General features: G+C 40.1%; 1 protein-coding gene across 2 annotated transcripts in view; it reads right to left on the bottom strand.

The window, feature by feature from the left end:
• The window catches only part of CNTNAP2 (contactin associated protein 2), a 2,096,032-nt gene that overhangs the window by 451,324 nt on the left and 1,620,233 nt on the right, over positions 1–24,475 (bottom strand). For both annotated transcript variants that reach the window (XM_061198858.1, XM_061198859.1), the window contains exon 14: positions 20,757–20,913. In XM_061198858.1, coding sequence (XP_061054841.1) covers positions 20,757–20,913 — 157 coding nt within the window. The remainder of the gene's footprint in view (positions 1–20,756; positions 20,914–24,475) is intronic.

Genomic DNA, 24,475 nt, shown 5'->3' with positions numbered 1-24,475 from the left:
ACCCTTGCACTGGACAGTGGCCACCTTCTCTCCCTCTTTCCCTCCTTCCTAACGTCCTTCCTCTTATCCTCAGTTGTTTCTCATTTAGAACACTTGTCAAATCCCCTGACCTCATTTCCCACATTCTAGTTTTCCAGTATCAGATATAATACTTCAGCTGTGGTCCACTGATGCTTGCTGTAGAGTCCTGTAATTTGGACACCTGACTAAGGTGATATTAGGAGTATTTTGTTTTGCTGTGTATTTCCGTAGCCACATCATACTGATGCCTCATGTTGAGCTTGGAATAAATTATACCAAGCTGATTTTTTTAACCCCTTCTTTACTAACCACTCATAACCATCTCTCATGATGCTTCAGCCTATTTTTCTTTTTCTGAATTCAGTCTTGAGAGAGTTAATACTGATGAACATGGCCTGAATTGATCCTAGAATTGGAATGGATGGGCAGTCACAGGAAATACTATGTGTAGTTTGAGTGGCTTCTAGATTCTGCAGCCTGGACCAAGCATCCTGGGGCAAACCAATGGCAGGATGGACCTGCTATGGAACATAATCCATCACTAGAAAAAAATCCAAGCTGCCATTTGCATGTTATCATATTCCCTGCAGAATTCTTTCCCCACAGTGTTCTTGAGAGTCCCTGAAAAGCCATCAGCACCTTTCTGGAAGACTAAGAGGCAGTCTGAACCTTTCAAAAGAAGCGGGAGGGAAGCTTGGGCGGTGGTCCTCCAGACCTGGGCTTGACTCGTCAGAAGGCTGCCACGTTGGTACCAGTGATGGATTTCTCTCAGTATTGACTTTGAATTACAAGCAGGGCTGGGGCACAGTCAACACAAATCCAACACATTCCTTTAGAAATGGGAAGGCTGCTCTTGACAAGAAAGATTGGCTGTTTTATATCAGTGTTTTCCTTCCCCTCACTATATTCCTTCACTTATTTTCCTCTTGTCTTCATTTTCTTTTCAATATTTGTAATTTGCATTGGCATGCATACTGTAAAATGTAACAAGGATTAAATGTGATTATTTTAATGCTTTCTATACTAGAAATATATACTATGGATACTCTACAATGGGGATAATTTGTATGTGGCTAATTGGGACCTGACAGGATCATTCTTAACAATTTCCTCCAGAGGCTTTTCTTTCTCTAGAAGAGTTTACAAGTTCTCTTTGATTTGCAAAATGCACACTTTAGAGGTCCACCCCTGTGTCTTAGACTTATTCTGTATTCTCATCAATGAATTCCCCTCCCATATTTGTGTACTACCTCTGTACAGAGTGGGCACTCAATAAATCTGTGTTGAATAAATCCACCTCAATCTTATTTATTTGGCCCATTGCTCCCCCTTGATTAGGCTTACAAGTTTCTGAAATTCAGAAGTCTAAGAAAATAATTACAAATATTGCATAAAAATATGAATCTTCACAAAACTCTATGTGGAGGTGATAATACTATTCTCATTTTATGGACGAGAAACAGAGGTGAGAAAAGTTAAGTACACAAGTTTCCAAAGTCATACAGCTAAGAAGCAGCAGAGGTGGCATCATCTTTTATTGTCACTGGTACTAGCAGAGTGCACGGTGGAGACTCACTGAATAATTGGTTAAATGAATGAATGAAATAAATGACTCTCGAAAAATCTATTTTATATTGACGATTGCAGCCAGGCCCTTAGGAAATAGGATAGTTTCCATGCAATGCAATAAGCTGGCCAAAATATCCCCAAATAATAATAATAGAAAATAATCGTGCTTATTATTTCCAGGCATTGTCGTAGCTATGAAACCTTACTGCTAATAGGGCTGAGGCTCTCTGGATCACGAGGAGTTTAACAGGCTGCAAATAACAGATTGAGGCCAGATTAAGAATGGTCTGCAATGAAGGCTAATGGCCTCTGCCATAAAATGGGGCTATTACAATTGGAAATCCCATAAGGCCCATAATATCCCTCTTTAATTCATTAGTTATTATGAAAATAAGAAAATGGATAAAGCCTTCATTATCTAATCATTTCTCTGCCTGCAATTAAAATTAAAAAAGGATGGGAGCAGGATCAGGTCTGTGGAATTGTAATGCTGAAGGGATCAAGAAGATACTGTCTTCAAGAGGGAGGAGATATGGGGATATAGGTATATGTATAGCTGATTCACTTTGTTATACAGCAGAAACTAACACACCATTGTAAAGCAATTATACTCCAATAAAGATGTTAAAAAAAAAAAAAAGCCATTGTCTTAAATCTAACTTTCAGCAGGAGGCACAAGCACTAAAGCTACCTGACTGCGCAGTGTTTCTTGAGGACCACAGCCCAGATACATAACAGGGACTCAGACACGGGCTGAATGCTTAGATATGTAAATGGATATTTGTGAGTTTTCAAAATTACTATCATCAGTGGTATAATCACTCACTTGAAGGAGATCTGATCACAGGTAAGAACAGGCAACCAATCCTCGCTGGTCCAGAGGGCCATACATGGAAGAAGGCCCTGCATGTCCTCTGCACAGGCTTGAAGCTCCTGCATCAGCAAGCAGTGGACAGGCAGGGGAGCGTGTGTTGGCCACGAGAGTACCTTTATGAACATCCTTTTCAGTTATCTGCAAGGCTATTTTATCAGTCAACCTTGACTCTACACCACCATGAGAGAGAGAAAAAAAGTTTTGCGGAGTTTTTTTAATGACATCAGCACAGTAGAAAGTAGACCTATTAGTATTCTATTGCTGCCATAGCAAATTACTGCAAAGTGAGTGGTTTAAAACAACACAGAGTCATCATCTTACACTTCTGTAGATTAAAATTCCCACATGCGTCTGACTGGACTAGAATCAAAAGGTTATCGGGGCCAAGCTTCCTTCTAGAGCTTCTATGAAAGAATCCATTTTCTTTCCCTTTCCAGCTTTTAGAAGATACCTACATTTCTTGGCTCATGGACCCACTCTTTCTTCTTAAAAAAATAGCAATATACCATCTCTCTGTTCCTTTTTCTGTCATTAGATACCAGATTTCTTTCTGACCACAGCTGGGAAAGTTTCTCTATTTTTAATTTATTTGTATTTATTTATTTATTTATTTATTTATTTTGAAATCTGGTTCCTGCAATTCTGCCTTGTTTTTTTTCTTTTCTTAAATTGGGGTATAGCTGTTTTACAATGCTGTGCTAGTTTCTACCGTACAGCAAAGTGAAGTAGAGTCCCCTGTGCTATATAGCAGGTTCTTATTAGTTATCTATTTTATACATATTAGTGTATATATGTCAATCCCAATCTCCCAATTCATTTCACTCACCCCATCCCCGCTTTTTCCCCACTTGGTGTCCATATGTTTGTTCTCTACATCTGTGTCTCTGTTTCTGTCTTGCAAACCAGTTCTTCTGTACCATTTTTCTAGATTCCACATATATGCGTCAATATATGATATTTGTTTTTCTCTTTCTGACTTACTTCACTCTGTATGGCAGTCTCTAGGTCCAGCCACATCTCTACAAATGACCCAATTTTGCCCCTTTTTATGGCTGAGTAATATTCCATTGTATATATGTACCACATCTTCTTTATCCATTCATCTGTCAATGGACATTTAGGTTGCCTCCATGACCTGGTTATTGTAAATAGTGTTGAAATGAATATTGGGGTGCATGTGTCTCTTTGAATTATGGTTTTCTCTGGGTATATGCCCAGGTGTGGGATTGGTGGATCATATGGTGACTCCATTTTTAGTTTTTTAAGGAACCTCCACACTGTTCTCCATAGTAGCTGTATCAATTTACATTCCCACTAACAGTGCAAGAGGGTTCCCTTTTCTCCACAGCATTTATTGTTTGTAGATTTTCTTTTTTTAAAATTTAATTTATTATTTATTTATTATAAATTTATTTATTTATTTATTTTTGGCTGTGTTGGATCTTTGTTGCTGTGCGTGGGCTTTCGCTAGTTGCGGCAAGCAAGGGCTTCTCTTGTTGCGGAGCTCGGGCTGTAGGTGCGCAGGCTTCAGTAGTTGCGGCGTGTGGGCTCAGTAGTTGTGGCACGCAGGCTTAGTTGCTCCGTGGCATGTGGGATCTTCTCGGACCAGGGATCGAACCTGTGTTCGATCCCTGCAGTGGCAGGCAGATTCTTAACCACTGTGCCACCAGGGAAGTCCATGTTTGCAGATTTTCTGATAATGCTCAATTCTAACCGGTGTGAGGTGATACCTCATTGTAGTTTTGATTTGCATTTCTCTAACGATTAGTGATGCTGAGCATCCTTTCATGGGTTTGCTGGCCATCTGTATGACTTCGTTGGAGAAATGTCTATCCACCCATTTTTGGATTGGGTTGTTTGTTTTTTTGATATTGAGCTGCATGAGCTGTTTATATATTTTGGAGATTAATCCTTTGTCTGTTGATATGTTTGCAAATATTTTCTCCCATCCTGAGGGTTGTCTTTTCGTCTTGTTTATAGTTTCCTTTGCTGTGTAAAAGCTTTTGAGTTTCATTAGGTCCCATTTGTTCATTTTTGTTTTTATTTCCATTACTCTAGGAGGTGGCTCAAAAAAGATCTTGCTGTGGTTTATGTCAAAGAGTGTTCTTCCTATGTTTTCCTCTAAGAGTTTTATAGTATCTGGCCTTACATTTAGGTCTTTAATCCATTTGGAGTTTATTTTTGTGTATGGTGTTAGGGAGTGTTCTAATTTCATTCTTTTACATGTGGCTGTCCAGTTTTCCCAGCACCACTTATTGAGGAGACTGTCTGCTCTCCATTGCATATCCTTGCCTCCTTCGTCATAGATCAGTTGACCATAGGTATGTGGGTTTATCTCTGGGCTTTCTATCCTGTTCCATTGATCTATATTTCTGTTTTTGTGCCAGTACTATATTGTCTTGATGACTGTAGCTTTGTAGTATAGTCTGAAGTCAGGGAGTCTGATTCCTCCAGCTCCGTTTTTTTTTCTCTCAAGATTGCTTTGGCTCTTCGGGGTCTTTTGTGTCTCCATACAAATTTTAAGATTTTTTGTTCTAGTTCTGCAAATATACCATTGGTAACCTGATAGGGATTGCATTGAATCTGTAGATTGCTTTGGGTAGTATAGTCATTTTCACAATATTGATTCTTCCAATCCAAGAACATGGTATATCTCTCCATCTGTTGGTATCATCTTTGATTTCTTTCATCAGTGTCTTATAGTTTTCTGAGTACAGGTCTTTTACCTCCTTATGTAGGTTTATTCCTAGGTACTTTATGCTTTTTGTTGCAATGGTGAATGGTATTGTTTCCTTAATTTCTTTTTCTGATCTTTCATTGTTAGTGTATAGGAATGCAAGAGATTTCTGTGCATTAATTTTGTACTCTGCAACTTTACCAGATTCATTGATTAGCTCTAGTAGTTTCCAGGTGGCATCTTTAGGATTTTCTATGTATAGTATCATGTCATCTGCAAACAGTGACAGTTTTATTTCTTCTTTTCCAATTTGTGTTCCATTTATTTGTTTTTCTTCTCTGATTGCCGTGGCTAGGACTTCCAAAACTACGTTGAATAATAGTGGCGAGAGTGGACATCCTTGTCTTGTTCCTGATCTTAGAGGAAATGCTTTCAGTTTTTCACCATTGGGAATGATGTTTGCTGTGGGGTTGCTGTATATGGCCTTTATTATGTTGACATAGGTTCCCTCTATGCCCACTTTCTGGAGAGTTTTTATCATAAATGGGTGTTGGATTTTGTCAAAAGCTTTTTCTGCATCTATTGAGATGATAATGTGGTTTTTATCCTTCAGTTTGTTAATATGGTGTATCACATTGATTCCTTTTCATATATTGAAGAAGTCTTGCATCTCTGGGATAAATCCCACTTGACTATGGTGTATGATCCTTTTAATGTGTTGTTGGATTCTGTTTGCTAGTATTTTGTGGAGGATCTTTGTATCTATATTCATCAGTGACACTGATCTGTAATTTTCTTTTTTTGTAGTATCTTTGTCTGGTTTTGGGATCAGGGTGATGGTGTCCTCATAGAATGAGTTTGGGAGTGTTCCTTCCTCTGCAAATTTTTGGAGGAGTTTGAGAGGGATGGGTGTTAGCTCTTCTGTAAATGTTTGATAGAATTCACCTGTGAAGCCATCTGGTCCTGGACTTTTGTTTGTTGGAAGATTTTTAATCACAGTTTCAATTTCATTACTTGTGATTGGTCTGTTCATAATTTCTATTTCTTCCTGGTTCAATCTTGGAAGGTTATAGCTTTCTAAGAGTTTGTCCATTTCTTCCAGGTTGTCCATTTTATTGGCATAGAGTTGCTTGTAGTAGTCTCTTAGGATGCTTTGTATTTCTGCGGTGTCTGTTGTAACTTCTCCTTTTTCATTTCTAATTTTATTGATTTGAGCCCTCTCCCTCTTTTTCTTGATGAGTCTGTCTAGTGGTTTATCAATTTATCTTCTCAAAGAACCAGCTTTTAGTTTTATTGATCTTTGCTATTGTTTTCTTTGTTTCTATTTCATTTATTTCTGCTCTGATCTTTATGATTTCTTTCCTTCTGCTAACTTTGGGTTTTGTTTGTTCTTCTTTCTCTAGTTCCTTTAGGTGTATGGTTAAATTGTTTATTTGAGATTTTTCTTGTTTCCTGAAGTAGAACTGTATTGCTATAAACTTCCCTCTTAGAACTGCTTTTGCTGCATCCTATAGGTTCTGGATCATCGTGTTTTCATTGTCACTTGTCTCTAGGTATTTTTTGATTTCCTCTTTGATTTCTTCAGTGACCTCTAGGTTATTAAGGAACTTATTGTTTAGCCTCCATGTGTCTGTGTTTTTTACTTTTTTTTCCCTGTAATTTATTTCTAATCTCATAGCGTTGTGGTCAGAAAAGAAGCTTAATATGATTTCAATTTTCTTAAACTTACCAAGTCTTGATTTGTGACCCAAGATGTGATCTATCCTGGAGAACATTCAGTGTGCACTTGAGAAGAAAGTGTAATCTGCTGTTTTTGGATGGAATGTCCTACAAATATCAATTAAATCTATCTGGTCTATTGTATCATTTAAAGCTTGTGTTTCTTTATTAATTTTCTGTCTTGATGATCTGTCCATTGGTGTAACTGAGGTGTTAAAGTCCCTCACTAATATTGTGTTACTGTTGATTTCCTCCTTTATAGCTGTTAACATTTGCCTTATGTATTGAGGTACTCCTATGTTGGGTGTATAAATGTTTATAACTGTTATATCTTCTTCTTGGATTGATCCCTTGATGATTATGTAGTGTCCTTCCTTGTCTCTTGTAACATTCTTTACTTTAAAGTCTATTTTATCTGATATGAGTATTGCTACTCCAGCTTTCTTTTGATTTCCATTTGCATGGAATATCATTTTTCCATCCCATCACTTTCAGTCTGTATATGTCCCTAGGTTTGAATTGGGTCTCTTGTAGACGGCATATATACGGGTCTTGTTATATCCATTCAGCCTGTCTGTGTGTTTTGGTTGGAGCGTTTAATCCATTCACATTTAAGGTAATTATTGATATGTATGTTCCTATTACCATTTTCTTAATTGTTTTGGGTTTGTTTTTGTAGGTCCTTTTCTTCTCTTGTGTTTCCCTCTTAGAGAACTTCCTTTAGCATTTGTTGTAAAGCTCGTTTGGTGGTGAATTCTCTTAGCTTTTGCTTCTTTATAAAATTTTAGATTTTTCTGTCGAATCTGAATGAGATCCTTGCTAGGTAGAGTAATCATGGTTGAATGTTGCTCCCTTTCATCACTTTAAATACATGGTGCCACTCCCTTCTGGCCTGTAGAGTTTCTGCTGAGAAATTAGCTGTTAACCTTATGGGAGTTCCCTTGTATGTTATTTGTCATTTTTCCCACGTTGCTTTCAATAATTTTTCTTTGTCTTTTTCCGAGGTCCTGGATCATCTTCACTATCATTATTCTGAATTCTTTTTCTGGAAGGTTGCTTATCTCCACTTCATTTGTTTTTCTGGGGTTTTATCTTGTTCCTTCATCTGGGACATAGTCTTCTGCCTTTTCATGTTGTCTATCTTTCTGTGAATGTGGTTTTTGTTCCACAGGCTGCAGGACTGTAGTTATTCTTGCTTCTGCTGTCTGCCTTCTGGTGGATAAGGCTATGTGCAGTTTCTCTATTTTTAAAGACTCGTGATTAGATTGGGCTCACCTTGATAATCCAGGATAATCTCCCATCTCAAGGCTTCTACCATTAATCACATTCTGCAAAGTCCCTTCTGCCACATAGGGTAACATTTTCACAGGGTCTGGGGATTAGGATGTGAACATCTTTGAGGACCATTATCCTGCCTACCTCACTAGCCTACGGTAAAGGTACACCCTTCTCAGTGCTGACAAAGATAGGAGGCAAAGTACTATCATCCATGCTCATTTTCTCAAATTTTCCAAACATCCTCTATTTCCATCTTGATCATTTATCTCCCTGCATATAGAGTAACTTATTTTGTGTTAATGTCAGGCATTAAACTAGCCTAACACAATTAGCATGCTTCAAAAAAAATTAATGCAGTATCATACATCACGTATAGTAAGGTAGTATGTATATTTAACATATATATATGTGTGTGTACATGTGTGTGCAAGTATAGATAAACATATTAGTAGACACATATGATTAGCATTTTCAAAACTCTCTTGGCCGAATTACCTTACTATTTAGTACAAAGTAACTTTCCAATGTTTGCTGTGCATAGTAAACAATATCTACAAGGACAAAAGTATCGGTGTGTGTGTCTGTGTGTGTTTATGGCTCATGACAAAAAGATAGTTTTCAAACACTGAAGAAAACCCCTAAATCTCTAAAGCAGGGGTCCCCAACCCCCAAGGTATGTACTGGTACCAGTCGGCAGCCTGTTAGGAACCGGGCCGCACAGCAGCAGGTGCGTGGCAGGCGAGCAGGCAAAGCTTCATCTGCCGCTCCCCATCGCTTGCATTACTGCCTGAACCATCCCCCCACCCCTCGTCCATGGAAAAATTATCTTCCACAAAACCGGTCCCCGGTGCCAAAAAAGTTGGGGACCGCTGCTCTAAAGGGCTACAAATTCAATTCAAATTGCAAATAGTTACTGAGTAGCTGCTAAGTGGTAGGCACTAAGGGTTTTACAAACACAAATGAGGCATGGTGTTTGGCATCATGAATCTTACCATTTGAGAGAGAAGACAGATATAGAGGCAAAGAATTACAGTTAAGGTACAATATAACTTTATAATAAATGTAATTTGCTTTGGAAATGTGGGGAGGCAAGTTTTTAATTCATGAGCTGTTGCTAGACATTGGGGGTGTGGGCAAAGTGAGGGAGACTTCCTCGAGCTGGTCTTCACTGGAGAATGATGTTTAATTGGCAGGAGTGTGATGGGATAGTTCAGGTGCAGACAGAAGGGCCAGAAATGAGAAAGTAAACATGTTTTCAGAATGTCCATGATGTAGAGTGAGGAAAAGCTGAGAAGGTAAAAGGAGGAGAGACTTCGGAACTCTAAATAGTAACTGAAGGAGTGTGGATTTAACCATGAAGCTAACGGGGAGCCCTTGAAGGTGTGTGAACAGGATATTAGCAGGGCTCTTTTGAAGAATTAACAGTTGGAACAGAAACTGTTAGTTGCCTCCTAATGCTCATTTCCCCCTTCTTCTTTGGTAACAGAACCCTCATTTTTAGGGAGGCACATTCATGCCCAGTTAAAGGCTACATAACTCAGCCATCTTTGCAGCTAGGTGTGGTCATGCAGCTAACGATATGTAAATAAAAGTATGTATGGAAAGGCATTTTCAGAGAGAGAAGTCATGCTTTCTTTTTCCCCTTCTCTACCTTCCACCTGCAATGTGAATGTGATGGCTGCAGCTCTAGAAGCCTTACTGGATCCTGATGATGTGGTCAAACCCTAAGAATGCCAGAGGAGATTGTTGGGAGGAGCATGGGCTTCTCTCACACAAAAAGGAAATTGAAATAAGCTTTCATCTTGTTTAAGCCACCCTTCAATCCTCCCTCCCTCCCTCCCTCCTTCCTTCTTTCTTTATTTAATGCAGCTCAACCTAACCCGAAATCAGTGGTTCTCAACCCTGGTGACACACCTGAAACCTCAAGAGTTTGCAGAAAATCCAGGGTAACCAGACCTGATCCCCAAAGATATTGATTTAATTATTCTGAGGCAGGGCCTGATGATCAGCACTTTTAATGGTTCCTGGGGGATTCTAATTTATGTGAAGCCATACAGTGATAATGACATTTATGAAGTTGTAGGATGGGGGGAGAGTCAAGGTTGGAAGTTATTTTGGAAGGTTGTTGAGATACTGCTCCGAACTTAGATTTAGAACAAAGAGAAAAGCTGTAGTAACAGAGGATCGGGTATCTGTGAAAGACCCAGGAGAGGTGGTTGGCACGATAAGGAAAAGTGTGATGATGACTTTCGGGTGTAATGGATTTGATCTTTCAGTGGGATACAGAGTAAAGAAACAAATAGGCTTCAGCATGTGTGGATTCCCCATGACCCACACTGATAATATGCCTCATAATGGCTTCATCGGCACTTTGCTTTCAGCTGAGTGACACGCCTTTTAATTTGATATTTTCTCATGACTGATTTTTAGGAAGAATGCAATTTTTTCCCCAGAAAATATAATAATAGATCTCCCTCTTTTTAAAGCATTCTGGAGAGAGGGATGCTGATGGAAAATGAACTTTCTTATAAATCTCTCTTGGATCTTAGCTCTGTTTTTTCTCAAGATCACTAAATAAGCTATTCTGTTCAAGTCCATGTAGCATTCTTTTGTTAGTTGTGCCTATTTCGGGAACCCACCGCACGCTCTGAACATTTGACAGGTTCACACCTGATTAATCTCTCTCCCTTTCCTGTCATCAATATTATTTAGGGTCACTGGTCAAACCATATTGACACTTTGCTGACATCGTCTCCGGAGCCCAATTACCTATCTGCCATGATACAGTCCACGAGGTGACAGGAGAATACTATGCTATGCCCAGCAAGTTGGCACCAAAGTGTCCCTGAGACAGAATATAAAAATCATTTTTATGCTTTTTCTGCAAACTAAGAGAGACATTTCCCTGTCCCCATTGCCAGTAGGTCTTTTAAGTCACAGGGCTGCTTTGTATCTTGAGGTATCCAGCACCTGCTGGATGAGCCTGGCGGATGTTTCCTATTTCACATCCCGAGGTGGATTCCTAATGAAAGAGCAGAAGCCCTTGCCTTGGGCTCTTAGCCCTGACCCACATATCGAAAAGTAGTTAGGCTTCTAAATGAGTTTACCTGCTAGATTTTTGAGGAATATCCTATTTAGATGCAACTTTACGGTAGAGGAAATCTGGCCAGTGAACTTCAGAAAAGTAAGTATAAGTAATAAAATACCCAGGGTGTAGAACCTTTCTTAAATTCATTCTGGCAATGCTCTGATACTGAAACACATGCTTTGGGGCTAAACAGCATTAAAATAAAAGTTTCCTTTTTCTTTCTTCTTCTTTCTAAAATAATTTTTTTTTTAACAAAGTTTAATTTAATGAAGATGGCCTTCATTACATCAAAAGGGCATCTCCATTTATGTATCTAAAAAGGAAATATATCGATAGCTACTCATTTTAATATTTTTTTTTATATGTGCATACACATTTATTTGAATATCAACTATTGTTTTGGTCTGTTTAGCAACCAGAAGAGTGTTACTCATAAGTGATATCAGTGCTCCTCATAATATCACATTCCTATAATATCCACAAAGAAGACTACTGAGTATCGGGATGCAAGCAATTATTATCAAAAGCAGGATCCCAGAGATTAAAAGCACAAATAGCTGTTTCACAGAATTCAGATCAATGAGAAAAAACATATTTTGCAGTAAGGCTAATGGCATGGACGTTCTTGCTTTCACTGTGCTAAATAGGAGAGGGGAATCTTCCAGTCTGCCTAGACACTCGTCGAGTATTGGGGCTGGTGGAATCAAGAGCAGGGATGCCATTTTGTTGTTGAAAATTATTCTTCTATCTGTTTTTTAAAAAGAAAACAATTTACTATTGTTTCATTATGAAACAGGGTGCCTGTGGGGTCCCTACTTTTAATTTTAGTTTTTTATACTTTAAAACATTTTAATTGAACAGGTTAAATACGATCATGGCAAAAAAATCAAAGAGTAAATTTAAGATGTAGTATGGCTAAAGACAAGTCTTCTATAAGTCCCCACATCCTTAGTCTACAATAGTTTTTATTGTATAGTTTCCAGAAATTGTCTATGTATGTATAAGGGTTATGGATCTCTATGCATTTTTAAAAAACCAGACTCATCTCATACATGGTGTTCTTCAACTTGTTTTTTGCACTTTCATCTGGGCATCTTTCTAGGCAAGTGTCTGTGTATCTATCGCCTTCCTTTAACAGCCTAAATACAGTGTAATTATCTAAAACTCTGTTAATAGACATTTCTATTAGGGTTTGTTTTGTTTGGGCTGCTACAAAAAAGTGGAAAATAAAATCTCAGTATTTATATTTGTTCGTATTCATACAAGAATGTAAATGCCAGATAGTGAAAAGTTCAGTCAAAGAATTGATACGTGAAAGTTTTGACAGCAATTTCCGAATTTCCCTTAAAGGTGGCTTCCTTGACTTCTCTTCCTTCATGAAGAGAGATCATGAAATGAAACTGGACTGATGTTGCCATTGCACATTGTGGGTCAGACGACTGTCCCAGAGGTGGTATCACCTAGGACTGAAATGTAGATTTGGGAAAATATACCCACCATGATGGCCTGTTCCAGGCCAGTGATAGACTCAGCTCTTCGTTGTAAACTGTTTTAAGCTGAGAATTTTCTCCTGAAAGGGAATTAATGTTTGTACCATCAATCAGCCTGAGAAACAAATGTTCCTCCTCTAGGAACTGAGGTAGGGCTTGGGGTGGGGAGGAAGGACTTTGGGTTCTCAAGGAGGTTCCAGCCTAGATGCTAATGCTCAGGGCTGCCCCAGCAAGATCACTGGTGAGAGCAGGCTGGAGATCCAGGGGAAGGAAGGATCGCTGGGAGCCAGGAAGGGCCTCGGGGATCAGAGCACTGCTGGTGGCTTCTGACAGCGGCCACTTCAAGCAGAAGTGGTACATTTCTCTCGGCGTCAGATTTCTCTAAGTCCCAGCCCCTCAGTAAGGTCTCGCTGAAAGACACAGTGGGGTTTCCACATCTGTCTCCTATAAGAGCATTAGTGATAGTCACAGACTGAGACAGCCGTCACCAGCAGCACAAGAATCTCACGAGGCGGCACCAGGGCACTCAGGCAAGACGGCCAGAGTGGAAGGCAGGGAGAAGTGGTTGGTGAACACCTATGGGCTGTACCTCGGGACAATCACGACCTAACTCAGCGTGTATTTACTGGATGTAGTCAAAACAATTACAATAAATGTTAGGGGAGCATTTACTAGTGAAATACAGATGTGCATTCTCACTTAGGAGTATCCTCTCATTTAAACTTCACATCTATCACACAAGGTAGGTATTATTACTGTTTCAATTTTTTTTCTAAGGAAATAGTCACAGAGCACTTTTGTAACTTGTTCAAGGTCGCTGAGCTAGCAAGCAACAGAACTAGGATTCAAAACCAGGTTACATTTAGAAAATAATTTGAACCAAAAAACCAAGTAAGGAACACCACAGAGGTGAGTAAAAGTAGATAATAAAATTGAAATCCTACACTCATGTTCATAGCAGCATTATTCATAATCGCTGAGATGTGGAAGCAACCCAAGTGTCTATTGACAGACGAATGGATAAAATGTGGTGTACAGATACCATGAAATATTATTCAGCCTTAAAGAGGAAGGAGATTCTGACACATGCTACAACACAGAAGAACTTTGAGGACATTACGCTAAGTGAAATAAGCCAACCACAAAAAGACTGTATGATTCCATTTATATGAGGCACCAGAGCAGTCAAATTCATAGAGACAGAAAGTAGAATGGTAGTTACCAGGTACTTGGGGGAGGGAGAGATTAGGAGTTATTGTTTAACTAGTAGAGAGTTTCAGTTTTGCAAGATGAAAAGAGTCCCAGAGATGGATTGTGGTGATGGTTGCACAACAAAATGAATACTTAATACCACTGAACTACATATACTTAAAAATTGGTAAGACAGTAAATTTTTTATGTGTATTTTATAACAATTTTAAAAATTGGAAAAAATGAAATCATACTGTATATAGTACATGTGTTGAAACTTTTACAGAGTAATATTTGAGCTTGAATCTGGAGTTTGCCTGTCCTGGGCTTGAATCTCAGCTCTATGACTTGTTAGCTGTGTGACCTTGGGGAAGTAACTTAACCTCTCTGGGGCTTCATTTCCTCATCTGCAAAATGAGGAAAAACAGCACCTTCATCATTGGGTCAATGTGATGTTTAAATGACATGATACATTTAAGCTCTTGAACAATATTTGGCACATAATTAACACTCAAAATGTTCACTATTATTATTTGAACAACATGATGGGTGAGAATGCACATATAAATGTTTCATTTTGAGTAAAACTGAACATGTTTCACAGAAAAATGTTATTGAGAAGATTAGATGAAATTAAAACAATGAAAAAATATAGGATGATTACTTTTAAAAATATTCCAAATATTTTGCTGTTAGTAGTTGGATAGTAAGCTGAGCCAATCAAAAGTTAAGATTCTGGGTTTGAAACAGTGAAGAGGTTCTGCTGCCTGTAAACATTGTCATGGATTATTTCTGGCCCAGGAAGAAAAGCTCCACAGACACGCCAATTCCATTCAGGGTCTATGGAATAGGGCACTACCGGTTAGTATGTGACTGGCCTTTCTACTATTGAGGTGGGAACTGATTACTAATTATAACACAAAGACTGTGCTAATGGATTTTCACCTCACTTATTTCCTCCCATGTATGTGCTCATCTTGGCCAGGACACAACTATCCAGAATTTCTACAAGTACACGCAAGAAGGTACTGAAGCAATGAATGGCACACCTTCACTGGTAATTCCATTTTGGAATTGCTAATTTCAGATGTGATGATTTAGCTCATGGAGTCGGGCTGTCAGAGACCAGGAATTACCCAGTGGTGGGCACTTAGCTGAGACCAAGGCTCACTTAAGTAGGATTCTGGCACTGTAGGTGGGAATATTTACTATTGCTGTGAAGAGTAAATCAGAAATGTTAAATTACATTCAATCTCAGAAATAACTGTGCAGAATTTCTCAGGGCAAAGAAAATCAGGCAATTATTGAGGTGCTTATAGTTCTCACAGCCCACTGCCACTTTGCTGTGAGACACAATCACACTTGGAGCTACAATCTAATTTATCTCAGCTCCATTTTTGTGTATTTTACTCTAGTAAATAAGAAAAAATGCTTAATCTAAGTTTTAGAGTTCTTTAAAAAAAGAACATAAAATACGTTGTCTATTGTTTAAGCTTTAAATTTAAAACTTACATATAACTAGTGAAAACACTAAATTCATAAATCATTAAAAAGATAAAAACAAGAGTAGTCTTCCTAGATCATGATATTGTAGAAAAACACTGGACTAGAAGTTTGGAAATCTGGGTCTTAGTCTTCTCTCCACTTCTCATTTCCAATGTAAGTTTAGAAAGTAATTAAAATTTTCCTGGGCCCCAATTTATGTATCTGAACTTTAAGAAATTTTTAATGATTCCAGCAATCCCACTCCTGGGCAAATACCCAGACAAAACTATAATTTGAAAAGATACATGCACCCCTTTGTTCATAGCAGCACTATTCACAATAGCCAAGACATGGAAATAACCTAAATGTCCATAGATAGATGAATGGATAAAGAAGATGTGGTACATATATACAATGGAATATTACTCAGCCATAAAAAGAATGAAATAATGCCATTTGCAGCAACATGGATGGACCTGGAGATTATCATACTAAGTGAAGTAAGTCAGAAAGAGAAAGACAAATACCATATGATATCATTCATGTGTGGAATCTAAAATACGACACAAATCAACATGTCTAAGAAACAAACTCACAGACATAGAGAACAGACTTGTGGTTGCCAAGGGGGAGGTGGGGTGGGGGAGGGATGGATTGGGAGTTCGGGGTTAGCAGAGGCAAACTATTATATACAGGATGGATAAACAACAAGGTCCTATTGTACAGCACAGGAAACTATATTCAATATCCTGTAACAAAACAATGGAAAAGAATATGAAAAAGAATATATATATATGTATATGTATAACTGAGTTGCTTTGCTGTATGGAAGAAATTAACACAACATTGTAAATCAACTATACTTCAATAAAATAAAGAAAATAAATTTTTTAAGATTTTAGCTGCGGTTCCATTCAACATTCAAGTAATAAAAATAATATACCCTACTGCAATTTTAAACACTCATTTATGACAGCACTTTACCAGACCTTTACGTGAATTGGGAAGCACTATCTATATTTTGCTGGTATGAAAGCTTAGAGAGGTGAAATGCCCACTTAGGTCACGTAAAGAGGAAACGGCGTAGGAGGAAACTTAGCACCCACTCATCTCAGCCCAGTTTAACCAAATGATTCTCTGTGACTGAGGTAAGATGATTGGAAGAAGTAACTTTCTTAGCTGGAGTCTGGAAGCATGAGATTCAGTAGAACCTCTATTTTTACTTTTACATCACAACAAATGTGGTTTCACACATGCGAATTTTGCTTGGGTGTATGCACTAGAGTTTCCTTTTTCTGAGTCTCTCAGCTGTCCTCTGTGGCAGGACGAAAAGAACTGGATACCAGTGACCATGGAGCACACACTCCGGGTAGCCTGGACAATGCACCGGCTGGAAGTGCTCCCCAGTTCTCTCCGTCAGGGAGGCTGCACTCAAGTCAGCTTCCTGCAGGGGCCCTGGCTTCCTTCCTGTTCCTGCGGGAACACCAGACAATGCAGTAAACAGCTGGCCCTATGCCCAGCTGGCCTGGTGCCCTCAGAATCTGATTCCTCCACTGACAGAATTGCTCTCACTCTTGCCCTGTGGGAAGAGAGAGAAGCCAGGGGTTCTTGGGAACACTGCTCAGCACAAGAGCCTGGTCGCAGCATCTCTCTCTGAGGGTTCACAGGGTTGGTGGACCTGGACCTTCTCTTCTCTTGATGGTCTCTGATTTGTAAGTTTCTCTGATAAAGCCTGCTCCGTATCACTGCCACGTGGTATTCTAGAATTCGACTTGAGCCCTGTGGCACAGCAGGTCGAGAACATAAAGGGACCTCTTTCCACAGTCTGCTTCCATTTCTTAAGATTCATTTGGAGCCATTAAGAATTGCAATGAGAATTACATGATTAAGAATTGCAAATAGCTATGTTTCCGCACTGTACAATTCACAGAATATTTTCCTATTCCACATTCTCTTTAACTCTCACAAAAATCTACCAGTCAAGATTTACTTTTATCATACAGACGACAAATCTAAGTTTCAGACTGGTTAAAAACCTGCCCCCAAAGTGGCAAATCTTGGCCTGGATGTAAAGTCTTCTGTCTCCAAGTCCAGGTCTCTCTCTAGTGCTCCTGGGAACTTTGGAACACACCTCCAGAAATGAACCAATCATTCTAAGATATTGAAAGCATCCACAGAACAGGTCTTTGCCAGGTGCTGGTGAATTCAAAGCCCCATAAGACATCACCAAAAACTTCTTTTCTTGTGCCAAATAGGGAAGATCATTTTAATAGCTATTTATGGTAAACATATTTATTATACTTTTCAGTTTGCTCAAAATATAGTGCCCCTATCATGAGACATTACACAAACTTCACAGAAGCGAAGGGGTGAGGATGTCTTAGCTGCTACTCAGCTGGAAGGGAACAAGACATCAGCACTGTCCAAGTCCCCAAGCAACTGCGAAAAGTTATAATCCAATCAAGAGCTTGCTAGACGGGTGTGTCTGTGAGTGAGGCTGAACAGATCTGTCTACACCGTCTTCCCATCTGTGATTTGAATTCAGGTGTGTTCTTGGAAGTACATTGCTCTGAAGCCTGTATGTTTTATCAGTAATCCCATTAATGGTGCCCCTCTGGGTTTAGACATGGTGTTATGCTGGAGCCTCAAATTTAATATTTTCAAAGCTGAACTCATCACCTACCCCCTCAAATTGTTATTTCTTAGCCTTATAAGGAATTTAACCATTTCTAGGTGCCCAGTGGGGAGCCTACCCAGACTCCTCTCTTTCTTCTCACATAGTCATAACTATCAAGTGCTGTAGGTACCACTTCCCAAATATCTTACATATATTCCCCTTTTTCCATGGTCTTGCCCTTGATGCCTTTCTTTATATTTATTTATTTATTTATTTATTTATTTATTTATTTATTTATTTATTTATTTATATATGGCTGCGCTGGGTGGCACATGGGATCTTTGTTGCGGCATGTGGGATCTTTTAGTTGTGGTATGCAGACTTCTTAGTTGCAGCAATGCAGACTTCTTAGTTGTGGCATGTGAACTCTTAGTTGTGGCATGCATGCGGGATCTAGTTCCCTGACCAGGGATTGAACCCAGGCCCCTGCACTGGGGGCACGAAGTCTTACTCACTGGACCACCAGCGATGCCTTTCAAGGACTATCCTGACATCCTTTGCTGACTGTTTTCCTCCCCTCCCGCTGCCGTCCCTATCAAGGTTTCCTCCACGGGGCTCACTGCCAATAAATCCAAACTCCTACCACTCCCTGAAAAGAATGGCAGCTCTAATGTTATCCTGCCCAGGGGCTCAGCCTTACTGTGCTTTCTCCCTTCTTCTCCACATCACATTCCAGATCTACTGCACTGACAGTTCCCCAAACTGGCTGTCCTTACTCAGCTTCTCCTCCAAGTCAATCATGCAAGGAAGCGTGTGCCTGGCAAACTCTTACTTCTCTCTCAAGCATCCCTGTCTTGTAAGGACTTTCCTAACTCCTCCCAACTCTCCCTCAGTTGGCCTTTAAATTTTTTTGCACTGGTTTTGGTGTATCCTGCAATGTCTTCTTCAGAGCACTGATAGTTTTATGTCGTCTATTTGTGTGTGTGGCTTTTTCCTAACTAGGTTTTGAGTACCTTGAGGACAAAGAGCATGTTCTATTTGTCACTGTATCCCCAGCACTTGGAATGACGGCTGACAAAAATGAATTTCACTTGGATTCACACACAAGATTTCCCTTTTCCTTCTGAATATGTCACCTCTCTTCTGTGGTAGTACAAAAAGAACTGAACAGTCTGGGTTCCCTGGACAATGAACCACCTGGGACAGTGCTCTCATTTCTGGTCAGGGAGGCTGCACTCAAAGTCTGCTTCCCGAAGAGGGTGTGAGTCAAAGCTGAACAGAGAAATGAATCTGAGAGAGCCCACGGAACTTGCTGAAGGACCCACAACTAGTAAGAAGTGACAGGAACGTAAGTCAGGGCAGGGCAATGTTATTGCCATTCTCTGTTTTATTCCCAGTACCTAGAAGACTCCCTGGCACATTAGAGCTCCATCAATATTTGTTGAGTAAATGACTGACAGAATGAAGGACTGACTGACTGACTGACTGAAAAGTTATCTTCAAAGCCCAGGTCCTTCTGATTTCATTCTCCTGACTTCTAGTTTTTGTACGTGGTATGAATGTGTGTGTGTGTGTGCGTGCGTGTAGATACACCTTTCAAACAAAATTAAAAAGTGAATATCATGATTTCCTCTTTACGATAAAACACAATTAAAGAATAATGATAACTATTTATACACACACACACACACAAATTCTAGGCCACTGAAACGTTCAGCCTTGGTAATTCATTTCACTTACTAAAAGAAAAATGGCTTTTGGAAAATAAGCACCCAACCTGACAATCATATAACTTTACATTCAGAATTAGTTTTCAGTAAACTGGTAGGATGACCTTGTCTTGTAAATTGTCCCAAATAGTGTAAAACAGAGGCGACAATAGTACATTGTGGTTGGTCAGGTGAGGAAATGCAGGACTTTGCTCTCTGCTGCCGCCCAGAGGCGGGAATGTAGCACAGCCGGCCTCTCCACGTGTCAGAAAACCAGAAGCAGGTGCAGGATGTGTGCGTCTGGGAAGAACCGCACTCAAGTTTATATTCTTCCTCTCCAACTTCTGGGGCCTTTTTCTTACTCAATGACAGCTGATTTATCTTTATCTATTACTGACACAGAACCAGCCATTCACCGTGAAGCAGAACAAAAGCCAGTAGAGGGATGAAAGAAACCCAAAATAGATCTTCCTTGAACTGATTTGTATCAGAGTTATGAACAGTTCAAGGCATAAAAGAAAAGTAGACCGGTAAGCACTGTTGCTGAAACCGAGAGCAAAGCACAATTTTTTCCCTTTCTTGGTCCCCCTCTGTCTTTTTTTTTTTTTCTCATCCAGCTACTCAAAGCAAACATTGCAGGAGGTGGAAGCACTCACCACAGGAGGCTGTTTGCAGAGACCGCTCTCACACGCCTGCACACGGGCTCCCTGCCCGCGGCCACCCCCTCTATTGTCACAAAGCACATTTTATAATGCAAATCACTGTCTACTACATGGCTCATTATTTCCCTCTCTGAATAAAATATGAACACATCAATTATGTGTTCTTCTATTCTAAATGCCTACCCTTGTAGCACTGACCTCTTTCCGCTTTTATATTTTTCAGAACGTCCCTGACATTTGCCAACGGGGTTAGCTCTAAACCTTTCTAACCTATTATCTTATTACTTCAGCACTTTTCACACTTTCTCTTCCGTCTAATTAGTGTGACCTACAGGCGCGCTGGGAGGGCGAGCTCACACGCTAGCCCCACACTCACCACTGCTTGTAATCGGCGTCACAGTTGCAGTAGTACTTGGGGTCCGTGCAGTTGCGCTCGATGCCGCAGGCACATTTCTGAATTCCGGGCCCGGAGCCGCCCCAGTAGTGGTGCTTCTCGTTGGCTTTGCCCACCCACCAGGTGTAAGGGCTTCCACCTGCAAGAAAGGGGAAAGACACCCTGAAATAGGACCAGGACCCCGTCACTATCGTGTCACACTTACATCCCCCCAACCCAGGAGCGGCATCTCTCTCTGATAGACTGAACATCGTTCAACCCTCTTAGAAGTCAATGCAATTCAATAACAGGAATATTTAATAAAAAAATATCAGAGGGATTGGTAAGCTCAAGTCTTCCCACTGGGGTATGCACCTCTTCCTTTGAAAGACGTGTTTACGTTCAAGCTGCAGGAATTTAGGAGCCTGTTCTGCAAATTGGCTGCCCAGATGGGGTACATCCACAATGAAGGTGTGTAGGCCATGCACCGATTCTTTAATATACAACTCAGTTCATGGCTAGTTGTGCTTTTTCTGTGAAATGATAGTCATGAAGATGACAGAATATTAGAGCTAAACATGGACTTATGCCTTAGTATGATCTCCTTATTTTACAGGTAAGCAACTTAGGTCCAGAAAGGTTACACAATTCTTTCAATTACACAGCAGATTGGCTCCCAAACCAGAAGTTTGACACTGTATCTCACAAGACATTGTACAATGCTCTTTATACAATATTACTTTGCTTTATTATTTGGCCTAATATTCACCCATTCATTCATTCACTCATCCAATCATCAAACATCCACTGTGTTTCCATTATGTGTCAAACATTATAAGAAACTCAGCAGAATAATGGAGAGAAAAGATACAGATTGAGAGTTCAGTTCAATTATTATTATGAACACACAGGAGAGTGCATGAGGGAAAGGAGGTCAGGAAGGAGGGTTTCCTAGAAGAGATAACATATTTGAGCTATGTCTTGAAGGTTAAGTTACCCAGGTGAATAAGGAGGTAAGAGAGATAAGGACTCCTACGTAAAGGAAGCAGAATGGCAAAGTCCTATGCGGAACACTCAAGTAGGAATGTACCCATCGATGGTACAATAGGGCTGAAGAGATAAGTCTGAGAGGGTAGCAGGAGTAGGTCGCAATAGACAGTGGGTAAGGGTCATAGCACAACAAACTTTGTCCAAATAAGAAGTTATTTTGCCTTGGTTTATTCTTGCTTTTCTGCGTTTACTTCTTCCTATTTAAGAAGGTTGAACTTCATTCTGAAACTAATGGGAAACCATTAAAGTATTTTAAGCAGGAGATTTTCAAGATCAAATTTGTGTTTTAAAAGATCTACAGTGAGATGAAAGACAGATTTCAGGGGGATGGAGTCATGGAGGCCAGATGTGATGCTCCTATGTTAATACAAAAGAGAAATAATAAGAGAGTAGTGGAAATGGAGAGGAAGAGAAAGTGGAAAGAGATTTAGGAGGTATAACCAGCTTGGGAATGTTGGGATTTGGGTGGGAAGATGATGTGGAGATTAATCCTGGGTTTCTGGCTCAGGTGACTAAGAGGATGGTGATGTGCTTCACCAAGGTAGATCACAGGGAGGAAGATGAGAAATTTAGGGAATGTCGAAGAAAGGATGATGAACCTGATACATGAGGTAGGCAAATGGCTATCGAAGTCTGGATCTCAGGAGCATTCTCTGGGCTGAAAATCCCATTTTAGGAACCATCAGGTAAATGATTGGTAGCAGGAGAGACGTCACTGGAATCTTTTGGATTCCAACAGCATTTAGAGAACAGAAAGAGAGGGAGCTGGCCATTGTGCAGGTCAAGAAAGAAAATGGACAGAGAGGGTGGAGGAGAAACAAGCAAAGAATTTCCAGAAAAGCAGTGTGGTCGGCATTGTCAGATTTCATAGCAAAGTCCATTAAGATGAAGGTTTGGACTTTCTCTTTTAATTTGACAGCTAGACTGTCTTTGTTGAGAGGAGTTTCAGGTGAACGATGGGAAGAAGATGCCAGGCAGCAGCAGGCAGAGGAGGGAAGGGAAGGGAAAGGAAGGGGGAGGCCCTGAGAACAGCTTCCCATGCAGGAAGCTGGGGAATGAATGGAATCTCATGGAGGCTGTGCGGCCAGTAAACCTGCACTTGACAATTAAAGTCTCCAGGCGTATGACTAAAATTCCATTCTAATAACTCACCAGCCCTTCCAGGATGTTAGGTGCACACCTGTCCCAGTATCTGTGCATGTGCTTGTGCTTAGCAATAAAAGGAAGAAAAAATCTTGCACTCAGTGAGCTATCGTGTAAACAGTCACAACATCTAAGCAAATAACACAATAAAGTAAGTGAGGGCCACATTGGAATTGTGTAAAAACTGCTGCTGTGCCTTCTCACATATGCCAATAGCTTTTTGTTTTTGTTTTTGTTTTATTTAGAGATAGGCAATTTAAAGGTAGGCAACTGTACTGTGAGTTCAGGCTTGATGTAATAAATGAGCAAATGCTCTGAACTTAGAAAGGAGTTATTCAGGTATTGTACTTCATACAAATTTCCAGATTTTCCAGTTGTGTTGACTTAATTTGGAAAAGTCACTATTATTCCCTTCACAAGATCATTTATGGCACCTGAATCTTAAGAAATACATTTGAGTTGATCTGACAAGCGGTAGAGAGGGAGATTTCAGCACCCTGCTCTGAAGGGAGGAAGATGCCAGCTCTCTGAGATAAGGGTCCATTCTGAAACCTTGTCTCCCGCGTCTCTGGGGCCTGTTCCAGCAGATACGGGGCTGTTTGCTTTCTACATTCAAGCTATTTTGCTTCTCGCTTCTCTTTCCATCAGGGTAAAGAGTAACACATCCAACTTCTGATGCTTTCCAATGTTGGAACCATGACCAATAATAAATTCTTGTTTCCTTTTGATGCAGTCAAGAGTTAAAAAAAAAAAAAAAAAAGGCTTAAAATATTCCATTTACGGAAACTATAAAATCTGAGCCAGGTCATTTGGTTAGTAAGCTGCACTAGGTCTCTGTTGATTCCATCTCTGGCCGTGTTACAGGAAGAGGACAAAGGTGGACGGTGCCATGCTTACCTTGCAAAGGCCCCTGGGGCCTTCCAGAAAATGACCGAGACTGGTTATCACATCTATTATTCACCACACTGCATCTTTTCAAGCTGACCTAATGCTAAATTCTTTCTCTCAAAAGAAATTTCAGTTACTATCACTGTTTTTGGAAACTAGGGGATACTAACACACCTGGTGGAGGGGAAGAAAGAACCAGACACCCGTAGAACAGGAGTCAATGGGCTGCCTGGCAGGAAATGCCCTTGTTCTGCCCATACGTCAAAAAGCCCATGAAAGAGTATGTATCTCAGAACCTCAGCTCAATTTCCGATTCTTCCTTCCAGTGGCCAGTAGAAACAACCTAACACAGTTATATTTTTGTCATAGAGAGTGATGATAGATTGCATGAACCAGAGAAGCTGAATGGCTCGTATTCTTGATAAAAATCGGGACAATGTCAGTCAAGGGAGCAAGGTCATCATCAGCGGCTTCCTCAGCAGGAGACCGAGAAACGCGCTGTAGGGGATGTGGAGAAAGAGCCAGCTGATTCCCAACCACGCCTACAGGAGTAGCAGGAAGCCCAGGAGAGGAAGACTCATTGTCAAGTTGTTTGGGCTGTGGGTGCTCCAGTAGAAGCCCTAAGCTCTGCATGGGACCCA

The sequence above is a fragment of the Eubalaena glacialis genome, chromosome 8 (assembly GCF_028564815.1).
Source record: "Eubalaena glacialis isolate mEubGla1 chromosome 8, mEubGla1.1.hap2.+ XY, whole genome shotgun sequence".
Lineage (NCBI taxonomy): Eukaryota > Metazoa > Chordata > Mammalia > Artiodactyla > Balaenidae > Eubalaena > Eubalaena glacialis.
Note: the sequence above shows the minus strand (reverse complement) of the source record. Positions and strands in the feature narration are given on the sequence as shown.